This window comes from Protomyces lactucae-debilis (assembly GCF_002105105.1).
Source record: "Protomyces lactucae-debilis strain 12-1054 chromosome Unknown BCR37scaffold_17, whole genome shotgun sequence".
Lineage (NCBI taxonomy): Eukaryota > Fungi > Ascomycota > Taphrinomycetes > Taphrinales > Protomycetaceae > Protomyces > Protomyces lactucae-debilis.
In genome coordinates, this window is record NW_024468009.1 from 79,815 (window position 1) to 97,443 (window position 17,629).

General features: G+C 50.5%; 9 protein-coding genes across 9 annotated transcripts; 3 read left to right on the forward strand and 6 right to left on the reverse strand.

The window, feature by feature from the left end:
- Positions 1-1,196: 1,196 nt before the first annotated feature.
- Positions 1,197-4,215, forward strand: BCR37DRAFT_405364 (uncharacterized protein; the record flags this gene model as incomplete). Its single annotated transcript, XM_040872080.1, has 2 exons — positions 1,197-2,246; positions 2,383-4,215. The coding sequence occupies 2 exons, from the start codon at positions 1,197-1,199 to the stop codon at positions 4,213-4,215; spliced, it is 2,883 nt and encodes a 960-aa protein (XP_040723417.1).
- A 4-nt stretch (positions 4,216-4,219) lies between these two features.
- On the reverse strand, positions 4,220-6,847 carry BCR37DRAFT_350329 (muts domain V-domain-containing protein; the record flags this gene model as incomplete). The annotated part of the gene is made up of 1 exon (XM_040867994.1): positions 4,220-6,847. One exon carries the CDS (start codon positions 6,845-6,847, stop codon positions 4,220-4,222), a length of 2,628 nt encoding a protein of 875 aa, XP_040723418.1.
- A 300-nt stretch (positions 6,848-7,147) lies between these two features.
- Positions 7,148-8,407, reverse strand: BCR37DRAFT_405367 (uncharacterized protein; the record flags this gene model as incomplete). The annotated part of the gene is made up of 2 exons (XM_040872081.1): positions 7,148-7,695; positions 7,740-8,407. The coding sequence occupies 2 exons, from the start codon at positions 8,405-8,407 to the stop codon at positions 7,449-7,451; spliced, it is 915 nt and encodes a 304-aa protein (XP_040723419.1). The 3' UTR covers positions 7,148-7,448.
- A 128-nt stretch (positions 8,408-8,535) lies between these two features.
- On the forward strand, positions 8,536-9,660 carry BCR37DRAFT_400143 (WD40-repeat-containing domain protein; the record flags this gene model as incomplete). The annotated part of the gene is made up of 1 exon (XM_040871795.1): positions 8,536-9,660. One exon carries the CDS (start codon positions 8,536-8,538, stop codon positions 9,658-9,660), a length of 1,125 nt encoding a protein of 374 aa, XP_040723420.1.
- On the reverse strand, positions 9,661-10,773 carry BCR37DRAFT_382179 (ER-derived vesicles protein ERV29). Its single transcript, XM_040869821.1, has 2 exons — positions 10,493-10,773; positions 9,661-10,445 (listed from the first exon to the last, which is right to left on the reverse strand). The coding sequence occupies exons 1-2, from the start codon at positions 10,642-10,644 to the stop codon at positions 9,704-9,706; spliced, it is 894 nt and encodes a 297-aa protein (XP_040723421.1). The 5' UTR covers positions 10,645-10,773; the 3' UTR covers positions 9,661-9,703.
- A 95-nt stretch (positions 10,774-10,868) lies between these two features.
- BCR37DRAFT_394491 (uncharacterized protein) lies at positions 10,869-11,139 on the reverse strand (the record flags this gene model as incomplete). The annotated part of the gene is made up of 2 exons (XM_040871476.1): positions 10,869-10,970; positions 11,041-11,139. The coding sequence occupies 2 exons, from the start codon at positions 11,137-11,139 to the stop codon at positions 10,869-10,871; spliced, it is 201 nt and encodes a 66-aa protein (XP_040723422.1).
- Positions 11,140-11,558: 419 nt separating this feature from the next.
- BCR37DRAFT_388737 (uncharacterized protein) lies at positions 11,559-12,566 on the reverse strand (the record flags this gene model as incomplete). The annotated part of the gene is made up of 1 exon (XM_040870661.1): positions 11,559-12,566. One exon carries the CDS (start codon positions 12,564-12,566, stop codon positions 11,559-11,561), a length of 1,008 nt encoding a protein of 335 aa, XP_040723423.1.
- Positions 12,567-13,234: 668 nt separating this feature from the next.
- BCR37DRAFT_394493 (Mss4-like protein) lies at positions 13,235-13,861 on the forward strand (the record flags this gene model as incomplete). The annotated part of the gene is made up of 1 exon (XM_040871477.1): positions 13,235-13,861. One exon carries the CDS (start codon positions 13,235-13,237, stop codon positions 13,859-13,861), a length of 627 nt encoding a protein of 208 aa, XP_040723424.1.
- BCR37DRAFT_382185 (uncharacterized protein) lies at positions 13,846-17,530 on the reverse strand. The gene is made up of 2 exons (XM_040869822.1): positions 16,941-17,530; positions 13,846-16,897 (listed from the first exon to the last, which is right to left on the reverse strand). The coding sequence occupies exons 1-2, from the start codon at positions 17,233-17,235 to the stop codon at positions 13,896-13,898; spliced, it is 3,297 nt and encodes a 1,098-aa protein (XP_040723425.1). The 5' UTR covers positions 17,236-17,530; the 3' UTR covers positions 13,846-13,895.
- Positions 17,531-17,629: the final 99 nt, after the last annotated feature.

Sequence of the window (17,629 nt, forward strand, 5' to 3'; positions counted from 1 at the left end):
AAGAGGCATGCTATACATAGCGATCCACACTTGCCAACTGCTGGTAGTACTGTGAATTCTGTGACCTCTGCTGCAAGGAAGGCCTTCAAAGCCACTGCACACCACAGTCTTACATACAGTGAGAAAGTTGCAAACTTCATGGTCTGACGCTTTGCATGGGCCTCTCCAATGCGGATGTACTGTGTATACAGCCTTCTGAGCTAATAGCTGCTAACTGACTCAAGGTGGAGTCGGCATCTGAAACGGCAGAGCCACCGCGAGAACCTGAGTTCTCATAAGCGAATGTAAGAGGGCTGACGCTGGACGTCGCTGGTAGGGCCATCGACTGGTGGAGTGGTAGTTGGGATTATGCAGATGATACGACTTCAAACAAGCTGATACGAATCATACACCAACAGTTGCAAGCTTAAGCCCCAGTGACAACTTACAAGTGACAAGCCGTTCAAATTTACGCGCCGGACCCAGTCAAAAGAGCAAAGTCGTAGCTTTTCCAACGGCACATACTATGCGCGCTTATGAAAGTTCTGGTCTGTGACGCTGCGCCTGTGCCGTTGTGCGGGCGAGCAGGAGTCTGCAGGACGCACAAGATTTGATGAGGAGGCTCCGCTTGGACCACCACCCTACAATGTAAGCCACTTGCTGCTCCAGACTCCAGCTAAAGGGCCTTATATGGCCCATAACTATATCTTGTAGACGGATGTCTTGACGTCTCTCGCATATGCATGCTAAACTACCAGTCCAAGTCATACCGACAGCGGGCGGAATAAGACGAAAAATACCGTTGGCTCGAGCACAATGGACTTTTGCCCGAACGTCAATTCACTGAACTCAGTTGCTGGCTGAAGTGTCCTATCAGCTTCTCACAAGAGGTCAGGTGCGGGTCAAACCTCTTCAATGACCTGTAAGTCGTCGCTTATCCCAATGCACGGTCGCGCCGGTATCATACGCGAGTCTCACTGGTACCTTAACTTGCTCGGTAGCATCCTCCGACAACTTCTTCCTGGCGAGAGTATCCGGGGAATTACATTGGGGTAAGCTACGATTCGCTTGGATCCTTTGCACAAGCTGTGCTTTTGGCTTGCATGCATTGGAGACCGCTGGCCATTGCAAGAACTTTGCGAAACTATATAAAGCCTGTCGATCTGCCTTTGCAAGTCTCTATCGCAGTCCTCTTTGAACAATTTCAGGCACACATCATGGTGCACTTCAAGCTTTCGTCGACTATGGCCGCATTCTTGGTCTCCTCCGCGAGCCTCGTCTCGTCCCTCACAGTCACTCAAGCTGACTTCTCGGCTTTGGCAGCGCGACTGATTTCCGCCAATTCCGGATTGACGCTGATTAATGGTACCTTTACAGGTGTCCCCACACAAGCTGGCACATACTCAAGCGGCCCACAAGGCATCGCTGATGGTATCATTCTCTCTTCCGGCAATGCCATCGATGCGAGCAAGCCTAAATCGAGCGACGCTTCTACTAATGAAATTGGTGCTGGAAGCGCTCTGTGTAGTGCTGTTGGCTCAAGCTCATACTTTGATGCCGCTGTCTTGACGCTCAATCTCCTGGTCGACAAGACCAAATTCAATGGATTGTCAGTCTCATTTATCTTTGGCTCAGAGGAGTATCCAGTTTACGTTGGATCGAGCTTCAACGACGTCCTCGGCATATTTGTCAACGGCAAGAACGTGGCGATGGACAACGTCGGCAAACCTGTAACCATCAACAACGGCTTCTTCGCTTCCGACCAGGTGGCGACCAACGACGACAGCGTCTACGGAGGCTCAACACCCATACTCACAGCAAATGCCCCAATTGACGTCGGAGTCAGTACAGTGAAGCTTGAAATTGCTGTCTGTGACGCTGCCGACGGTGCACTTGACAGCGCCGTCTTCTTGACTCTTGTCAAGGGTATTGCCTGCCAGAACAACTGTGAAGGAGTTGCTGTGGTCGCTCCAACATCGACAACACCAGCGCCTCTTCCAACCATCAACCCCAAGTGCGCCCGTGATAACTGCCTGCGCGGTCTGTTGCTGAAGAATGGTAACTTTATCGAGTCAAACTACAATGACTGCAAAACTGCTTTGCCCACCATCACAGTCATTCCCGGACCTACCAGCACGCAGACGATCACTGGTCCCGCAAGCTTGCCTACCAATGCCAATGTCTGTGATGGTCAAGGCGTCGAAAAGCGACTTGCGAGGTACATCAGCGCTTGTGGCTGCGTGTCGGTCTACCCAGTGACCACGACGGTTTCAGCTGCAGCATGATTGCTATACCCTTTCATAGGATCTTTTTCTCTTCTTGTAGCAAATCCTTTTACCCTTCTGCTTGTCATCACCTTGAGAACCTGGTCGGCCACCTCATTGAGTAACTTTACATATGTAGTACAAGGCAACCAGCAGTGAACTCCATCTGAATGCCCCGTGTGAAAATTCCACTTTTTTGTGCATTTCGTCGCATCGAGTCAGCAGCGTCGAGACGAGAGCCTGTGCAGACCCATATATTATGGCCATCAAGCGCAAAGTACGGAAGCAGACTAATGCAGAGCCCCAGTTTGATGGCGGAGGTGCAAAGCGCGCTGCCATCAACAAATACAGCGACATTGCAGGATCTGATGAGGAAGCCTTTGACGCTGATCAGGACAAGATTCTGCTAGATGGAGCGCGTCGAGATGCTCGCATTCGTGGAGAAGAGATGGAGGAGCTCTCTGACGAAGAAGTATTGGGCTTGGATGGCGTTGACTCCGAGTCTGAAAGTGATGAGGAAGACCCAGACGCTGAGGAAGTCGAGGAAGGTTGGGGCGACAGCAAAAAGGAGTACTACGATGCCGAAGATATGACGGACGAAGAAGATCTCAAGGCCGAAGAAGCAGAGGCGCTTCGGATACAAAAGAAGAATCTCCAAAAACTCGATGCGACAGCATTCGTCGATGATCTCGACGAGTGGAACGATGAAGCAGAGCAGCAAGATGCTGTGGATGAGGTTCCTGCCCAAGTTTCTGAAGACTTACCCAAGCTGGAGCTTCAGAGAATGCTCAAGCTGCGTCATCCAGAGTTTGAACCATTTGCGCGGGAGCTGCAAGAGCTGTCGCCACAGCTCGAGCACCTTGATTTGCTCGCTGCCAGGACACATCATCCTGAACAGAATCTCATTCAGCTCAAGCGCGGTGCACTTCGCTCCTACCTCGCTGTGCTTGCCTTCTACTTTGTGCTCTTGTCGTCCACTGATCAAGATGGCAATGCGACAGTAAAGATCAAGGAGCATGAAATCATGATTTCATTGGTACGCTGTCGCACTGCCTGGCAACGTATCGAGCATGTCCTGATCAATGAAAATGCCTCAGATCTGGTCGAGCATGTGCCAGAACCTGAACAAGAGCCAGAAATCGTCAACAAGAAGAAGCGGAAGCGAGGCAACAAGTCAAAGAGCATTCAATTATCAGCGCCAGTGGTTCAAGAATCATTCGCCCCTGAAGAGGATGATGACGAGCTCGAAGCCACCTTTGCCGCCCTCAAATCCGTCAAGAAGATCAAGCCTCGTCAGCAACTGGCCGATATTGGCGATGCCGTCGCCGACAGTCAAGAAGCAGACGATGCAACACAACGCCGCAAGACTCTACAATTCTACGCTTCCCAAATCGCGCAAAAGTCCAACAAACGGCGCGATGCGGGCAAAAATGCGTTCATGTCAGGTGATGCGGATGTGCCATACAAGGAGCGACGTAAAGAGCGCGAGATGCGTGTGCAACAAGAGGCAGAGCGTCGCAAGGGAGGTACGATCGGTGCTGATCTCGACAACGAAGAGCCGGTGGCTGAGAAGGATGCTCATTCAGACGAAGAGTACTACGATTTGATTGCCAATGCTGCAAAGCAAGAGAAGCAGGAAAGGAAACAGGCGCACGATGGCGCTCTCAAGGCGCTTCGTGCGGAGAGAGCAGGTTATACGCTTGCGGAGGATGCAGTCAATGGCGATAAGCGCGGAGTCACGCGCGATATTCTTGCAAATAAGGGAACGCGCGAGGGCGCCAAGGGTCCCAATAAGCAAAACAGAAATGCGCGTGTCAAGAAGCGAGTCAAGTACGATGCTGCAAAGAAGAAGCTGGCTTCGCAAAAGGCAATCTTCAAGCAGCCTACTGGCTCGTATGGTGGTGAGACGAGTGGTATTTCCAGAGTCATCAAGAGTACCAAGTTGGATGGCGGTATGAACAAGAAGCGCTGATTCATTACAGCGTAAGCAAAGACTGTAATCTGCCCTTGATGCCCTCAACCGGCTCTGCTGTCAAGTCCCAACTCAAGAATGCCCTTGCGAGCTTCTCTGCGCGGCGCAAGTCTTCCTTTTCATCTTCAGTCAGCTCTGTCATTGCATGAACGAGCGATTCCCCTCGACTCGTCACTGCAAGCAGCTGAGCCGCTCGAGCGAGGACATCGGGTTGCACGCCGCCAATCATGGCGCAGTTGAGACCAAAACTCCCATGCGATGGACCATCAGCGAGACGATACAAGTAAGTCAATTTCGTGTCTATGTTGGCCTCACCAGCATTTTGCACGCCGTCTCCTGCATCGGGTATATGGATCTGCATATGCTGGAGTTTGAGATTTGGAGGTTGCTTCATGAATCCCAACTCGATCACTTCATGGAAATGTGTAGCAATGAGTGTGCGAGGTCGTGTATCTTGATGATCTGCGAGTTGACCAGTCAATAGCTCAACAAGTGCCCCAAACAATGCCGCTCCATCTGTACTCTCTGTACCTTTGCCAAATTCATCAATGATGAGCAGTGAGCGTGAGGTCATGGTTGAAGTCATGAGGGCGACTTGTTGCAGGTCAAGTAGAAAGGCGCTCGATGGTTTTGCAACCGTTTCGCGAGTGCTGATGCGTGTGAGGATCTTGTCTGTCAGACCAATGACTGCAGAACTTGCTGGAACGAAGCATCCGATATGTGCCATGTAGACAATGAGCGCAGTTTGCTTGAGGTAAACTGACTTGCCAGAGTAATTCGCTCCAGTCAGCAATATTGCATTGATCGCATCCATCTGATCATCTGATGGGCCGCCCCTGAGCAGAGTGTCGTTTTCGACAAAGGTCGCCAGGATAATCTCATGCAGAGGATGACGACCACCCTTGACGTCCAAGACACTTGCTTCAACCATTTCAGGCCGACAGTACTTGTGCTTTTTTGCAGCCTCTGCAAAAGCAACGAGACAATCAAGCGATGCGACCAGATCAGAGAGCGTCACCAAAAGTTCGCTGTGCTTCAAGACACGCACAGACAGCTGGTAGAGTAGCTCGATTTCTCGATCAGCAACCAGTGTGTGTACATCGCCATAGTACTCATCCAGCTCCGTCATGCGTTGTGTTTTGAAATAGACGTTCTCGGCAGTGCTAAAGGACATGATCCAGCTATCGTCCTGCCAAACAGGAACGACTGGAGCTTCCAAGCGCATTGTCGAAGTAATGCTATTCTTGCCACTCGTTGTGGGTGCGCCAGATGCTGGCATCGCTGTCAAGAAGCCAATTTGTGGAAGGTAGACACACTGTACGCTGGCGCTATACGCTTGCGGGACTGCGACGCTGAGACGCTGACGCTCTTGATTCAAAACGCCGTCGAGCGAATCATACGTCTCCTTCAGTTGATCGAGCTCATCATCGATACCACGCTGAACGACGACACGTTGTTCAGTTTGGGAAGCATCAAAATCAACCACATCGTTGATAAGCGAGCCGACGGCATTGAGATCTGCAATACGACAAGCAGCAACAATCTGGTCCAAGAGGACTGCATGTTGACCGCTCAATAGGTCCTTTAGATTCGAACGAATCTTGCAGAGGTTGAAGCTGAATTGAAGGATACGCTGCCACTCCGTTGCTACACGCATACTGCTTGAGAGACCGTGATGGAAACGTCCTTGACGCAGCAGAGCAAGCACTTTTCGCATGTCTGCGCAAGAGCGCAAGCAAGATGCAATAGATCCCAAAAGGTGCTGATTTGCAGGCATCAGGAGACAAGCCACTGCATCATGACGTTCATTCAAGGTCACCAGGTCCATAGCAGGCTGTGCAAACCAGCTCCTGAGCAAGATTTTTCCTTGCGCCGTTCGACAAGTGTTGAGAACGCCGAACAGTGTCAGAGATTCTTTGCTTCCATTCGCATGGACATTAGGGTGTGCTTCATCGCCAAAGATGCCGAGCGCAAACAACGAGTCTGGACTGATGGTAAGATGGTTCTTCGGGGCATACATCGTTACTTGATGGACATAGGTCGACAACTCTTCGTCGCCATGCAAAGTAGCACAGTGCTTTTCAATGTAGCACAAGACAGCGTTTGCACAGCCAAGTGAGAGTATGGCGCTATCGTCAATACTTCCACCGAGCTTGATACCTGCAAGTCGATGATGAGACTCGCTGTCAGTCAAACTGGTACCAAACGTGATGCGTGGTGCGATATGAGCGTGTACAGCGTCCTTGGCAGCTCGTAGCTCGCATGATCGTCCCATGGCACTGATGCTGGAGAATTCTGGACTCGGTCTGACTTGCTTGCGCGTCTCATCTGCATCCGACAAGACTAGGTCATTCACCTCTGTGCTGTGAAAGGCATCGTCTGCGCGTGATGAGAGTAAGATGACATCTGGTTCGATCTGGAAGCGTGCACGCTTCATGGCGTCGAAGCACGGTGGTGCTTCATGCTGGATGTCTTGAGCAATGAAGAGCGTTGCTTGTTCACGAGCGTAGAAGGCAATGCCTAGCTTCTTGTCCTTGTAGTCAAAGGATGCAATGACTGGCTCTAGGACGTTGCCAAAGTCGTCTTCAGATGCTTGCGAAGCGGCAGGGGCTGAGTGGCTGTCGTACTCCATCTGTCGACTGTCCCTGACTCGCGCGTTAGGTGACTGAAGAGACCTGGTGGTTTTGCAGTGTCATATCGTTCCAATACGCGGAGCAATCAGAGCATTCTAGTCCAGCCATGCTCTAACCAGTCATTGCAACCAAGTGTACTTGAAGTCACCGAATCGTCACCAGCGGGAGCGTCCTGCCTCAGCTTGTACTTGTAAAGCATACTACACACGGCTAGCTGTGATATCACAAGATGTTTCTCAGATTTGCTTCTGACTCCGGATAATCAAGCACAACGCCTTTCTATGATCGAGACGAGTAGGAGAGCCCTCGCTATGGATCATGGAGCAGAATCGAGAAATCCTTTGATATTGGCAAGAATTTGAGAAAGTAGAGTATGAAAGCAGAACCCAAGCAGAACGATGGAAGAACCATGGCAGTTTTGGTTCCTTTCATAGTCCATTCTTGCCAATATCAAAGGATTTGTTCTTTTGTTACAGCAGAGTGGTGCAGGCCTATAAACAGATTCAACAAGAACTCTTCTGCATAAACCAAGTGTCGATTACCAGTATCGTGAGAGTATAAAAGGAGATTATAAAGGTAGAGCGTCAACCTGAAAAGCGTCTAGCAAGAAAGCGACTTGTACTTGAGCTTCCTATCAGAGGTAAAGACACCCCAGGATGTCTCTGGCAGTGCAACACCATTGTCTCCTATTGCAGCGGGCTTCCATGGCTCGTCAAATGCCTCAAAGACACTCAAATTGATACCCCAGTGTCGGAGACCACAGATGGTGGACTGCCAGTGCAACTCGGCGGTGGCCAGGTCCGGTACGGCTTGGTCGTAGGCACTGCCGCTAGTGGGCCAGCCAGTCCTACATTGTTAGCATTGTGACATTACAAACTGGAATGGACATACTCGCCAACGTAAAAGGTAAAGTCGCTGGTACCCTTGATGGCTTCAATCTTGGCCAATGCTTGACCAATGTTGTTGAAGAATCTTGTAGTCATGTCGGCTTTGCTCTGACCTTCCCAAAAGCTGAAAGAATTTGTCAGGAGGATATCAGACACTGCAATGACTGGGTCTGCTGTACCATCTTTGTACTTGTTCCAGGAGTCTGCAGTGCCGATAGGGATGTCTGTGTATCCGAGACCCTTGACAAGGTTTCGAACCTCGGTAATCTGAGCAGCGAGCTGCGTGCCGGTCAAGTCTCCGCGGTATAGATGTTCACTACCAACAGTGATAGCAGAGACCTGGTCACGGTACAATGGAAGGAATTTTTGAACAGTGGTCTTCTCCAAAGCGAAATGGTCGGCATCCGTGGCCCAAATACCCAGGAGAACTTTGAAACCAGCAGCTTTGGCGGCAGGCATGATTTCCTGCATGGTGTTGCAGTCTGAGGTGGAGTAGATGCGGACTGCTTTGCTGTAGGGGCCCAATGCCGCGAAATCCAATGCGTAGTCAGCTTGGAATTTGCAGGAGCCGTCTGCCTTTTTGACGCCGAGACAGAACATGAGGGCGCCTGTGCCGCTTGCTGCTGCGGTTGCTAGCAATGCAGATGAAGAGAGAAGAAGGGAGAGACGCATTATGGATAGATGTGCTGGAGAGAGAGAGTGTGTGTTACTGTGCAGCTTTCGATGTTTGGGAGGCAAATTGGGGGAGAACTATTTCTGGATTTGAGGATCTATACGACACAGCAGATGCGCAGACTCAGATGACACTCACGCTCAAGAATACACTCAAGGCAGCCTCAAAGCCAGTCATATGCATCGCTGTAGATGCAACTGGGCAGCAGCTTGCCTCCTCTGCTGAAGACGGCTGTGTCCGTGTATGGGACTTGGCTACTTTCAAAGTCAAACATGCTTTCCTCCCAAGCTGCTTCCATGGAGAGGCTGTCACTTGCATTGCGTGGCAGGGTGAGACTCTGCTAGTATCTGCAGGCACGTCGCTCTTTCAGCTAGACAAGCCGAGTGGCGCGTCGCTGTTTGTCAAGGAATCAACATCCTCATGGCCAAATGTTGCCAGTGAAGAAATCAACAGCTTCATCCATCTGTCAGAGTCAGGAGTGGCCATCTTGGGAGACGACTCGGGGGACGTCTCTCTCTTACACTTGAAGACTGGACAGTGCGAAACTGTTGGACAAGGCCTAGGTCACGCCCACATTTGTACCAGTCTTGCACCACTTGCCTTGATGAGCGAACAAGGGACAACCTTACACATCCTAACTGGTGGCATGGACAGTCTCATCAAGCAATGGGAACTGACTATGCCCTTAGAAACAGACGACACGGACGCAGATCTGCCACCATTGCAGCTCGTCTCTAGTCTGAATGCAGCTGAACATCAAGACCCCAATGCACCGCAGCTCTTCAATCCTCCCTTCGTACAAGCGCTTGCAAGCCACAGCCGTCTCCCAATCTACGCTGCAGGTCTAGGAGATGGTTCTCTGCTTGTAGCTCGACATGCACTTGTCCGATCCAAGCACAAGAACAAACGACTCAACAAACGCGTCATGCGGCATACATGGACGACATTACGACTCACAGACCATACATTACCCATTGGTGCCGTCTGCATCATTGAAGATACGGATCCAGAAAGCACAGAATTCAGCATCGTATCAGGCTCTAGCGATTGTACCGTCAAGCTCTGGCGTGTCCGCCAAGATGAGCAAGGCCAGCTGAGTGGCCATCAGATTGCAACCTTCACGCTGCCGGGTGCTGCTGCAACACAGCCACCCAAAATCAATTGCATCACAAGCATCGAGCAACAAGGCATCACCAAGCTGCTCGTCGGCGATGTTCTTGGTCAAATCAGCATCTTACACATCACAGCATAGCACATAAAAGGTAAATCCTGCAGAAGCTTTACAAAAGCTACACTTAGTATACCTTCTTTTTATCCACTGCAAGTGCACCTGGTCCAGACGATACCAGCAGCACAAGACCACCCATGATCGACAAGGTCGAAAAGAAGTCGTAGCGAGCAAAGTCGCGTGCAGGGGAGGTATGGTGCAAGGACCAAAAGTTGTTGATGACGAGGTTCATCAGTGACAAGACCATCACCAGGAAAGTCGCCGACAAACGAGCCTTGAATCCAACAACGACCATGACGCAAGCAATGAAGCCAACGAGGGAGAAGAGGGCACGTAGGATGGTCCACTGGCCGTGTAGGACAAATCCAATGAACAGGAAGATGAGCAAGACACGGCCAGCGAGCTGAAAGTACTTGCGCCTGTCGGTCTCTGAAATACTGGGCAAGCCTGCAAAGATTTGCTTACGCTGTGCCATCGAGTCAGAGAGTACCATGAGTAGGCCACCCACAACACTCAAGTTGCGGAAGAAGAAGTTGAGATCAAACAACAATCCATAGCCCAATGCTTGAGACACGACAACACCCAAGAGTCCACCAATGGCATACTCCGTATAGCGTCGGCTGATGACGCAGAAGGAACAGCTAAACATGGTGGCCACATTGAGGAGGAGGAAGAGGTGTGAGAAACCCCACCAAAAGTGTCGATAGGTCTGCAGGTAGTAGAGCTGGTCACTCCATTGCGTCACAATGCGCAGACCATCTTCAATAAAGGTCACGCAAATGAGGAAACGGCCCAATGCAGGCAGGTATCTGCTGGTTAGCCGGCTGTAGATGTGCAGGTTGATTGTTGTCCATACGGCTTGACAGGCTCAAAGGTTGTGTCTAGAAGATCTTCCACTTTGCTAGACATTTGCTTGACTGTATCTAAGGGGGAGTCCACAGACGCGCCGTTGGCAGTAGGCGGGTTGATGTTGGGGCCGCCGTAGCCGACATTCCTATTGTAGGACATGCTGGATGCTTGGTCGTTTGCCTCTTTTCTTGATGCGAAAGAGTGCTTTGCTGATTGCAGATAGAGAGCCTGCTGTCACTGCAAGAGGGCTAGAGAGGCCTGGTGCGTTGCTGTCTGTATCGGGCGACGTGTACTTGCTGCTTCACTCTGGCGGCTTCCTGCTGGCGTCACTTGGGAGAAGCGCAGTCACATTATTCAATCCCTGCATTAGACTATGGAGAACATCAAAGACCATCAACCTCAGCCAGCTTCGTGAGTATATCCTCCTTCTTGATGTGGTGCATGATCTTGTGCTTGCCCAACGCATCAAAATGTATGACAGGTACCTGTCTGTCAGCTGCTGTCTGTCTTTGATATCGACACGGAGGCCGTCTTCTGCCTTCAAGGAATGCATACATCGAAGCAATACTTATCAAACCAGTCCTTGTTCTCAGCCTTGTGAATGTCTACCTCGGACCATTGGAAGCGTGCAGGGTTGACGGCACGAGCTTCCATCAAAGCATCTAGTCATCAGCAGCTGAGATGTGGAAGATCATCACTCATCTTCATACAAGCAGGTTGATGAGACTGAGAGGCATACTTTTAGCTTTGGCACAAAGAGAGCATTGCTGGTTTGTGAATAGTGTCAACAGGCGTACCCGATTAGCCATATTGTGCTTCTACGTCGAGTAATAGGACAGTTGTGAGCGAAGTATACAGAGCAAGTGAAGCTGTTGAGAGACGACTGCTGCAGAGGCAAGTGGATAGCGTTCGCCGTCAAACCCTGCCTTGTCATCTGAAGTTGCTCTTGCTGAGCATCTACATCTATACGGCCACATATATCTGCAGCTAGCACATCGGGATATCAGCTGGAAGAACATTAACAAGCTGCAAGATCAACATATTTAGCTCGAGACTACAAGTCGGTGTTCATCTCACTGCATCTGTCTTTCAAGTTGATGAAACCAATCAGCGACTGCAATCATAAATTCTTCATCCTTCAAGCCGTGGATCGCAATGTCCCGTTTGTTGAGATGATCGACTGTGTACTGCATATTTTCAGGCGTCATCTTTTGATACCAATCCTTATGGCGAAGGTGGGCTGGCATTCGATCCCAGAAGGAGTACATTTGCGATTGAGGTATAGCAGCAAATCCGAACAGCTTTCCACCATCTCTCAGCCAACCTGCAGTCTCAACATCCTCAGCAGACAGATATTTAATGGGAGGCGATTCATCGTACGTCTCGGACAGCCATTGACACAAATCAGTCGACAAGGCATAGCCCAAGCCACAATGATAAGGGAAATGATGAAATCCAGACGGCATGATGGGGAGGTTGCAAATCCGCCCAAAGTATACTTCTGGCGTCCCCTGGAAGAGTCTGATGGCGTCCAAAAAGCGTGGCAGATTGAGGTAGGTGTCATCATCTAGCTTCATAACAAAGTCAAACTTGGTCTGCGGGTCATCGTATCCTTCGACGTGGTCAGCGATATGCGGTTTCTTTCCCAGCGCGGCGAAATAGTACCAGGTCTTGCCTCCCTCCGCGCCTTCGTTGCAATCGAGAAAGAGCAAATCGTTGTGTTCTGCTTGCTCCGCGGCCAAGGCATCCGATGACACGTTGGAATCAGGTCTAGCAATGATGTGCTTGAACACGAGGGTGTCTTGAGATTGAGACAAGCCTGTTCGTCTCACTCGACTATAGACGTTTCGCAAGAGTTGACGTCGGTCGCTGCGTTCTGGGGTCGAGAAGATGCCAATGAAGACAGAGACAGGGGTAGTTTTGGCCTTGAGATGATGCGCCGAAGGTTCATTTCCTCCTCGGTCGCTACCATGCGATACAGCGCTTGAGGCGGACCTCGTCAGAGTCTGAGAGCCCGACAACATGAGGTAGAGGAGCAGGGCGATGAAAGTAAAGCAAACTAGCTTTGAGCGTAGCTTCATAGAGATCCACGCGTCCTTGAACTTCATAAGAGTGGTCAAGAAAGCTGACGTGGTTGTTGCGCATATCTTATAAGCAAGCAGCTGCGTCGTCCGCAGAGTAGGTCAGGAGAGCTGGTTCAGGAGACAATCGAGCGGTCTAGATTGAAACCCAGATCCGCAGAGGCACGCAAAGTAGACAGACAAACATCTCGCTTGTTCGAATGCAAATGCAAACAGAACATTGAGATGAAACCAGAAAATGCGTTCACATGCCTCGCCCTTCGTGCTACTATCTGGGTTGAAGACCGGCGCGTATTCAAGTAATAGCATTGTTGAAGCACATCATACGTTTTCTAGTTGTACCTGACGGCTCGCTTTATAAGAGACATATGCATTGTGACAGAGAACTCTCGATGCCTAGCGTCGCAAGATCCGAGTGTCTGTATTGAGAAGCAAGCACATCCTGGAGGCATACGTGGAGATACAAATCTTCTTCGGTAATCAAGCGGTCGACAGCTTTCTCGTGCCAAGTGCAGCTCATAGCGAGTCGTGTTTTCGAAAGTAGAGCCGGATGACGTACGGCATAAACTTGATCTTGACCCGGCCACTCGGGACTCACTTCAAACATTGCTCAGCAGATCATCTGTGCTCCTACTTGTACCAGCTGCAAGATCAATCAGACTGCTCCGATGAAGGAAGAGTTGAAAGCTGAACTGAAGGCGCCGTATGCGTACCGCCAAGACTTCAAGGTGAAATACACTGGCTCATGCTACTGCAAAGCTGTGCAATTCGAGATTGCACAAGATTGCCTCGATAGCATGTACTGTCACTGTGAGACTTGTCAAACTCTACATGGTTGTCCATTTCAATGGGCTGCTGTATTGCCCAAGGACGCTCTACAGTTCCAGCCTGACGCACTTCAGCATCTAAGTTGGTATCATTCGCCGTCAAAGCAGATGGCTCATGCTGTGCAAGATCGCACATTACCATGCAAAGTATCCTGCAATAAGTGTCGTGCACCACTCATGGATGAAGGACGTAACATGATGTTGATGCTCCCAGTGTATGTTGACTTTCCACGCGCTCCGCAACCGGCGACGCACACAGGCAGTTCTGCTTCTGAGGACGATGCCAGAGAGTCCCACGAGAGCGAGACTGGGCGCAAAGAGATACCTGCTGCTTGGAAGGCAAAGCACCACATGCATTATAGCAAGCGAGTGGTCGATATGAAGGATGGGCTCACCAAGTTCCTTACTCGCAAAGGAGAAGGTGAATGTAACGATGAAGGCAATCCCATTCAGAACAGCAATATTTAACGATGAAGTACGTAGAGAACATATGGATCAATGACTACCATGAAAGGACAGGCTCTGGCAGAACTTTGGCCATACTGCCAAACGTTTTGAAGCGTCGGTCAAGCGCTTTCATGCCCTCGTCTTGGTGGTCAGCCTGTTTGATCAAGTGCTTGCTTGTACCAAGCACCTCATCCAACTCAGCCACTGGGGGCAACTTGAGATAGATCTCATTATCGCGTACTTCGCAAGGAAAAGTAGCAACAGAGACGTCTTCATCATTCTTGCACCCGCCAAGACGCGTATGGTCCTGTGAGTCAAGCACGTAATTGCGCTTGTGCATTGGACAAGAGACATGTACTTCGCCATTCTCATCGTCTCCAATAAGGCCCTGCGCAAGTACAAAGGCTTTACGATGGGGACACATCGCTTGCGAGGCAAAGTAGCCTTTCCCTTGAACGTGAAAGATGGCCAATTGTGTCTCGCCTCTGAGCACAGTGGCAGACGCACCAGCAGGAGTCGACTTGAGCGCCTCGACAGAACACACTGGCTCCCAACTGAGCGAAGACCACTTGGTGTTTTTGAAATCTGTGGTGTCTGACTTCTTTGGCCAATTGGCAGGGCGGACTTGACCACGCTCCTGAATCTGCTCAACGTTGCTCGGTGCGGTCTTGTCGGTATTGACGAATTGCTTGAATTCAGCACGCTTCGCCGGATCTTGCACAACAGCTGTCCATTCGCACTCAAACTTGCCAACGAGCTCTTGCATCTGCGCTTCAAGCTCCTCGCATATGCCAAGCTTGTCTGAGATGATGACTTGTCGCAAGTACTCGATACCGCCTTCCATCTGCTCGAGCCAGCGGGCAGTGCGCTGCAGCCTGTCGGCTGTGCGAATGTAAAACATGATGAATCGATCCAAGAGAGGCACCACTTGATCCGGTAGAACATCTGCCTGTAGCAACTCGGCGTGCTTTGGCGATGCACCTCCATTGCCGCACACATAGACATTGAAACCCTTGTCTGTCGCAATGCAGCCAAAGTCCTTACCCTGCGCCTCTGCACACTCGCGAACACAGCCAGAGATACCTCCCTTGAATTTGTGCGGTGATCTGATGGATTTGTAACGTTCTTCGAGACGCACTGCAAGACCGACCGAGTCGCCAATACCGTAACGGCACCAGGACGATCCAACACACGATTTGACTGTACGGAGCGACTTGCCATAGGCGTGTCCAGACTCGAAACCGGCATTGACGAGTTCTTCCCAGATGTCTGGCAGATCATGGCGTTGTGCACCAAACAGATCGATACGCTGACCACCGGTAATTTTCGTGTAGAGGTTGTACTTCTTTGCTACCTGCCCAAGGACAATCAATCGAGCAGGCGTCACTTCACCGGCACTCATCCTTGGCACAACACTGAATGTTCCATTTCGTTGAATGTTGGCCAAGAAGCGATCATTGGTATCTTGTAGATGGTTGACTTCATGGTTGCGGATGAGTGGGTTGAAGAGGGAAGACAGAATACTAGCGATGCAAGGCTTGCAAATCTCACAACCGAGTGCATCTGGACGCTTGCCATATGCCCGCATAATGGCATCAAACGACTCGAGCTTCTTGACACGCACAACATTGAAGAGATCAGCTCGCGAGTAGTTGAAGTGCGGACAGATGTTGTTGCTAATCTCATTGCCGAGCTTCTTCATCTCTGACGTGAAGATGGCTTTGACGAGCGGTTCGCAGCCACCGCAGCCAGTCACGGCTTTCGTGCAGCTCTTGATTTCGCCCATAGATGAGCATGTGCCGCTCGACACCTTTTCTGCGATATCACCTTTCGTAACATTGTGGCAGGAACAAACTTGAGCATCGTCGTCAAGGTCAGCACCGTCATCCTCGCCAGATGCTTTGGCACCAAGGACAAACTCTGATGGTGGCTTTGCCAACTCCTTGCCACCTTTGACAATGGAATTGAGTTTGACAAACTCGCTAGTGTTGCCGACCAAAATTCCTCCAAGGAGGTACTTGCCGTCCTTTGAAAAGATGAGCTTCTTGTAGATGCCCTCGAACGGGTCATGATACTTCAATACGCGGACATCATCTGCAGTGAAGCCAGACTTCGGTTTGCGTGTTTTGGGAATAGAGCGTGGACCATCTCGATCAGCGAAGAAGTCTCCAAATGAGCCGACATCGACGCCCATGAGCTTGAGCTTTGTCGACAGGTCTGGCGTGGTGAATGCTCGTGGAGCATGCAGCTTCGCTTGAGTCAGATTCCAGGTCACAATATCCGCCATCTCGATACCAGGGCCAATGAGGCCAAACGTGTTGCCCTTCCAATTGCCACATTCTCCAACAGCGTAGATGTTCTTGTCGGAGGAGCATAGATCATCGTCAACAACGACTCCACCACGAGAATGTGTGTCTAGGCCGCAGTCAACAGCAAGATTGTCACGAGCTCGAATACCGATAGCAAAGCAGATGAGCTGACAATCCTCGGTTTCGCCAGAGAGATAAGTAACAGAAACCACAGCGCCCTCATTGTCGACATTGATGCGCTGAATTTGCTTTTCAAGCAGAACCTCAACGCCCATCTCGCGAACCTTTGCAGTGAGCAAATCACCGCCCTGCTGATCGAGCTGCTGCGAGAGGAGCCATTTGGATCGATGCACCACCGTCATGTGATCAAACTTCTTCATATCTTTGACTGCATGTGCTGCTTCAAGACCTAAGAGACCACCGCCAACGACAATCGCCTTCTTCTGCTTGCCTTCAGCCACGCTCACAGTCTCAGCATATTCAATCATTTCTTCAAGGTCTCCGATGGTACGATACACAAAGACACCTTTTGCATCATAATTCGGTGTTTGCTTTGGACGTACAGCTTCAGACCCTGTCGCCATGACACACAAATCATACGGATAAGCTCCGTCATTCGTAATGACCTTCTTTGCCGATCTGTCAATAGCAGTGACTGGAGAGGAAGTTTTGTAGGTGAATGTCTGTGTATCGAGTTGCGTGTACCAATCTTCTGGATTGAGGTACAGGTCTGGGATCGAGCGGTGTTCTGCAAGTTAGAGAGTGTTATTTAAAGATAGAGTGGAGTGTACCAAAGAATGAGGTCAGGCCAACACGGTTGTAGGCTACATGCTTCTCCTCACCGAGCACAATGACGGAGTACTGCTTCTGCTTGGCATCGCGCTCAAGCAGCTTTTCGATAAAGGAGATACCGACCATGCCGAGACCAACAACCACGATGCGCGTGCGCTTCTGTGGATCTGTCGGCGAGACAGGTCGTGTCTCTGGCGGCGTTGAGGGTCTCTCGCCCTCGACCATGCTTTGTGCGACTTGGAATTCCGTCGCTGGTGTCTCGGCAGCGTACTCACGTCCAACAAGCGGAGCCATCGCTGACACGCACTGTGTTTAGTCTGCGTTGAAGAGTCGCAGATATGACAAGAGGGGGATGGAGAGAGTGGTTACTGTTCAGACTCAGACTAATCAGACACAGTCAGACGAGCTGACCATCACAAGCTTCCTGGCTGCCGTAGAGATACGGCAACGCGGGGGATACAGAGTGTAATCAGTAATCACAGTGGTCTAGACTTGCTGTGCAGATAGAGGTACCCGCACGATACGCGATTGTCTACATGGCAGCAGCAAATCGCAGCGAGTGAGAACGATTAGCGGCCGTAGAGTGCTGTGAGCAGATAAGAGATACGCTTTGACTGCGCAAGAGATAACAGACAATCCCAGTCCGGCAACTTGACAATCTCCCTGAACAATCCGGCAAATTGCAGAA

Coding starts and splice junctions, on each gene's coding strand:
- BCR37DRAFT_382179 (XM_040869821.1), bottom strand. CDS start 10,644: ATGTCCTACAATAGGAATGTCGGCTACGGCGGCCCCAACATCAACCCG. Junction 10,446..10,492: donor ACCTTTGAGCCTGTCAAGCC/GTATGGACAACA, acceptor GCTAACCAGCAG/ATACCTGCCTGCATTGGGCC.
- BCR37DRAFT_382185 (XM_040869822.1), bottom strand. CDS start 17,235: ATGGCTCCGCTTGTTGGACGTGAGTACGCTGCCGAGACACCAGCGACG. Junction 16,898..16,940: donor TGGCCTGACCTCATTCTTTG/GTACACTCCACT, acceptor TCTAACTTGCAG/AACACCGCTCGATCCCAGAC.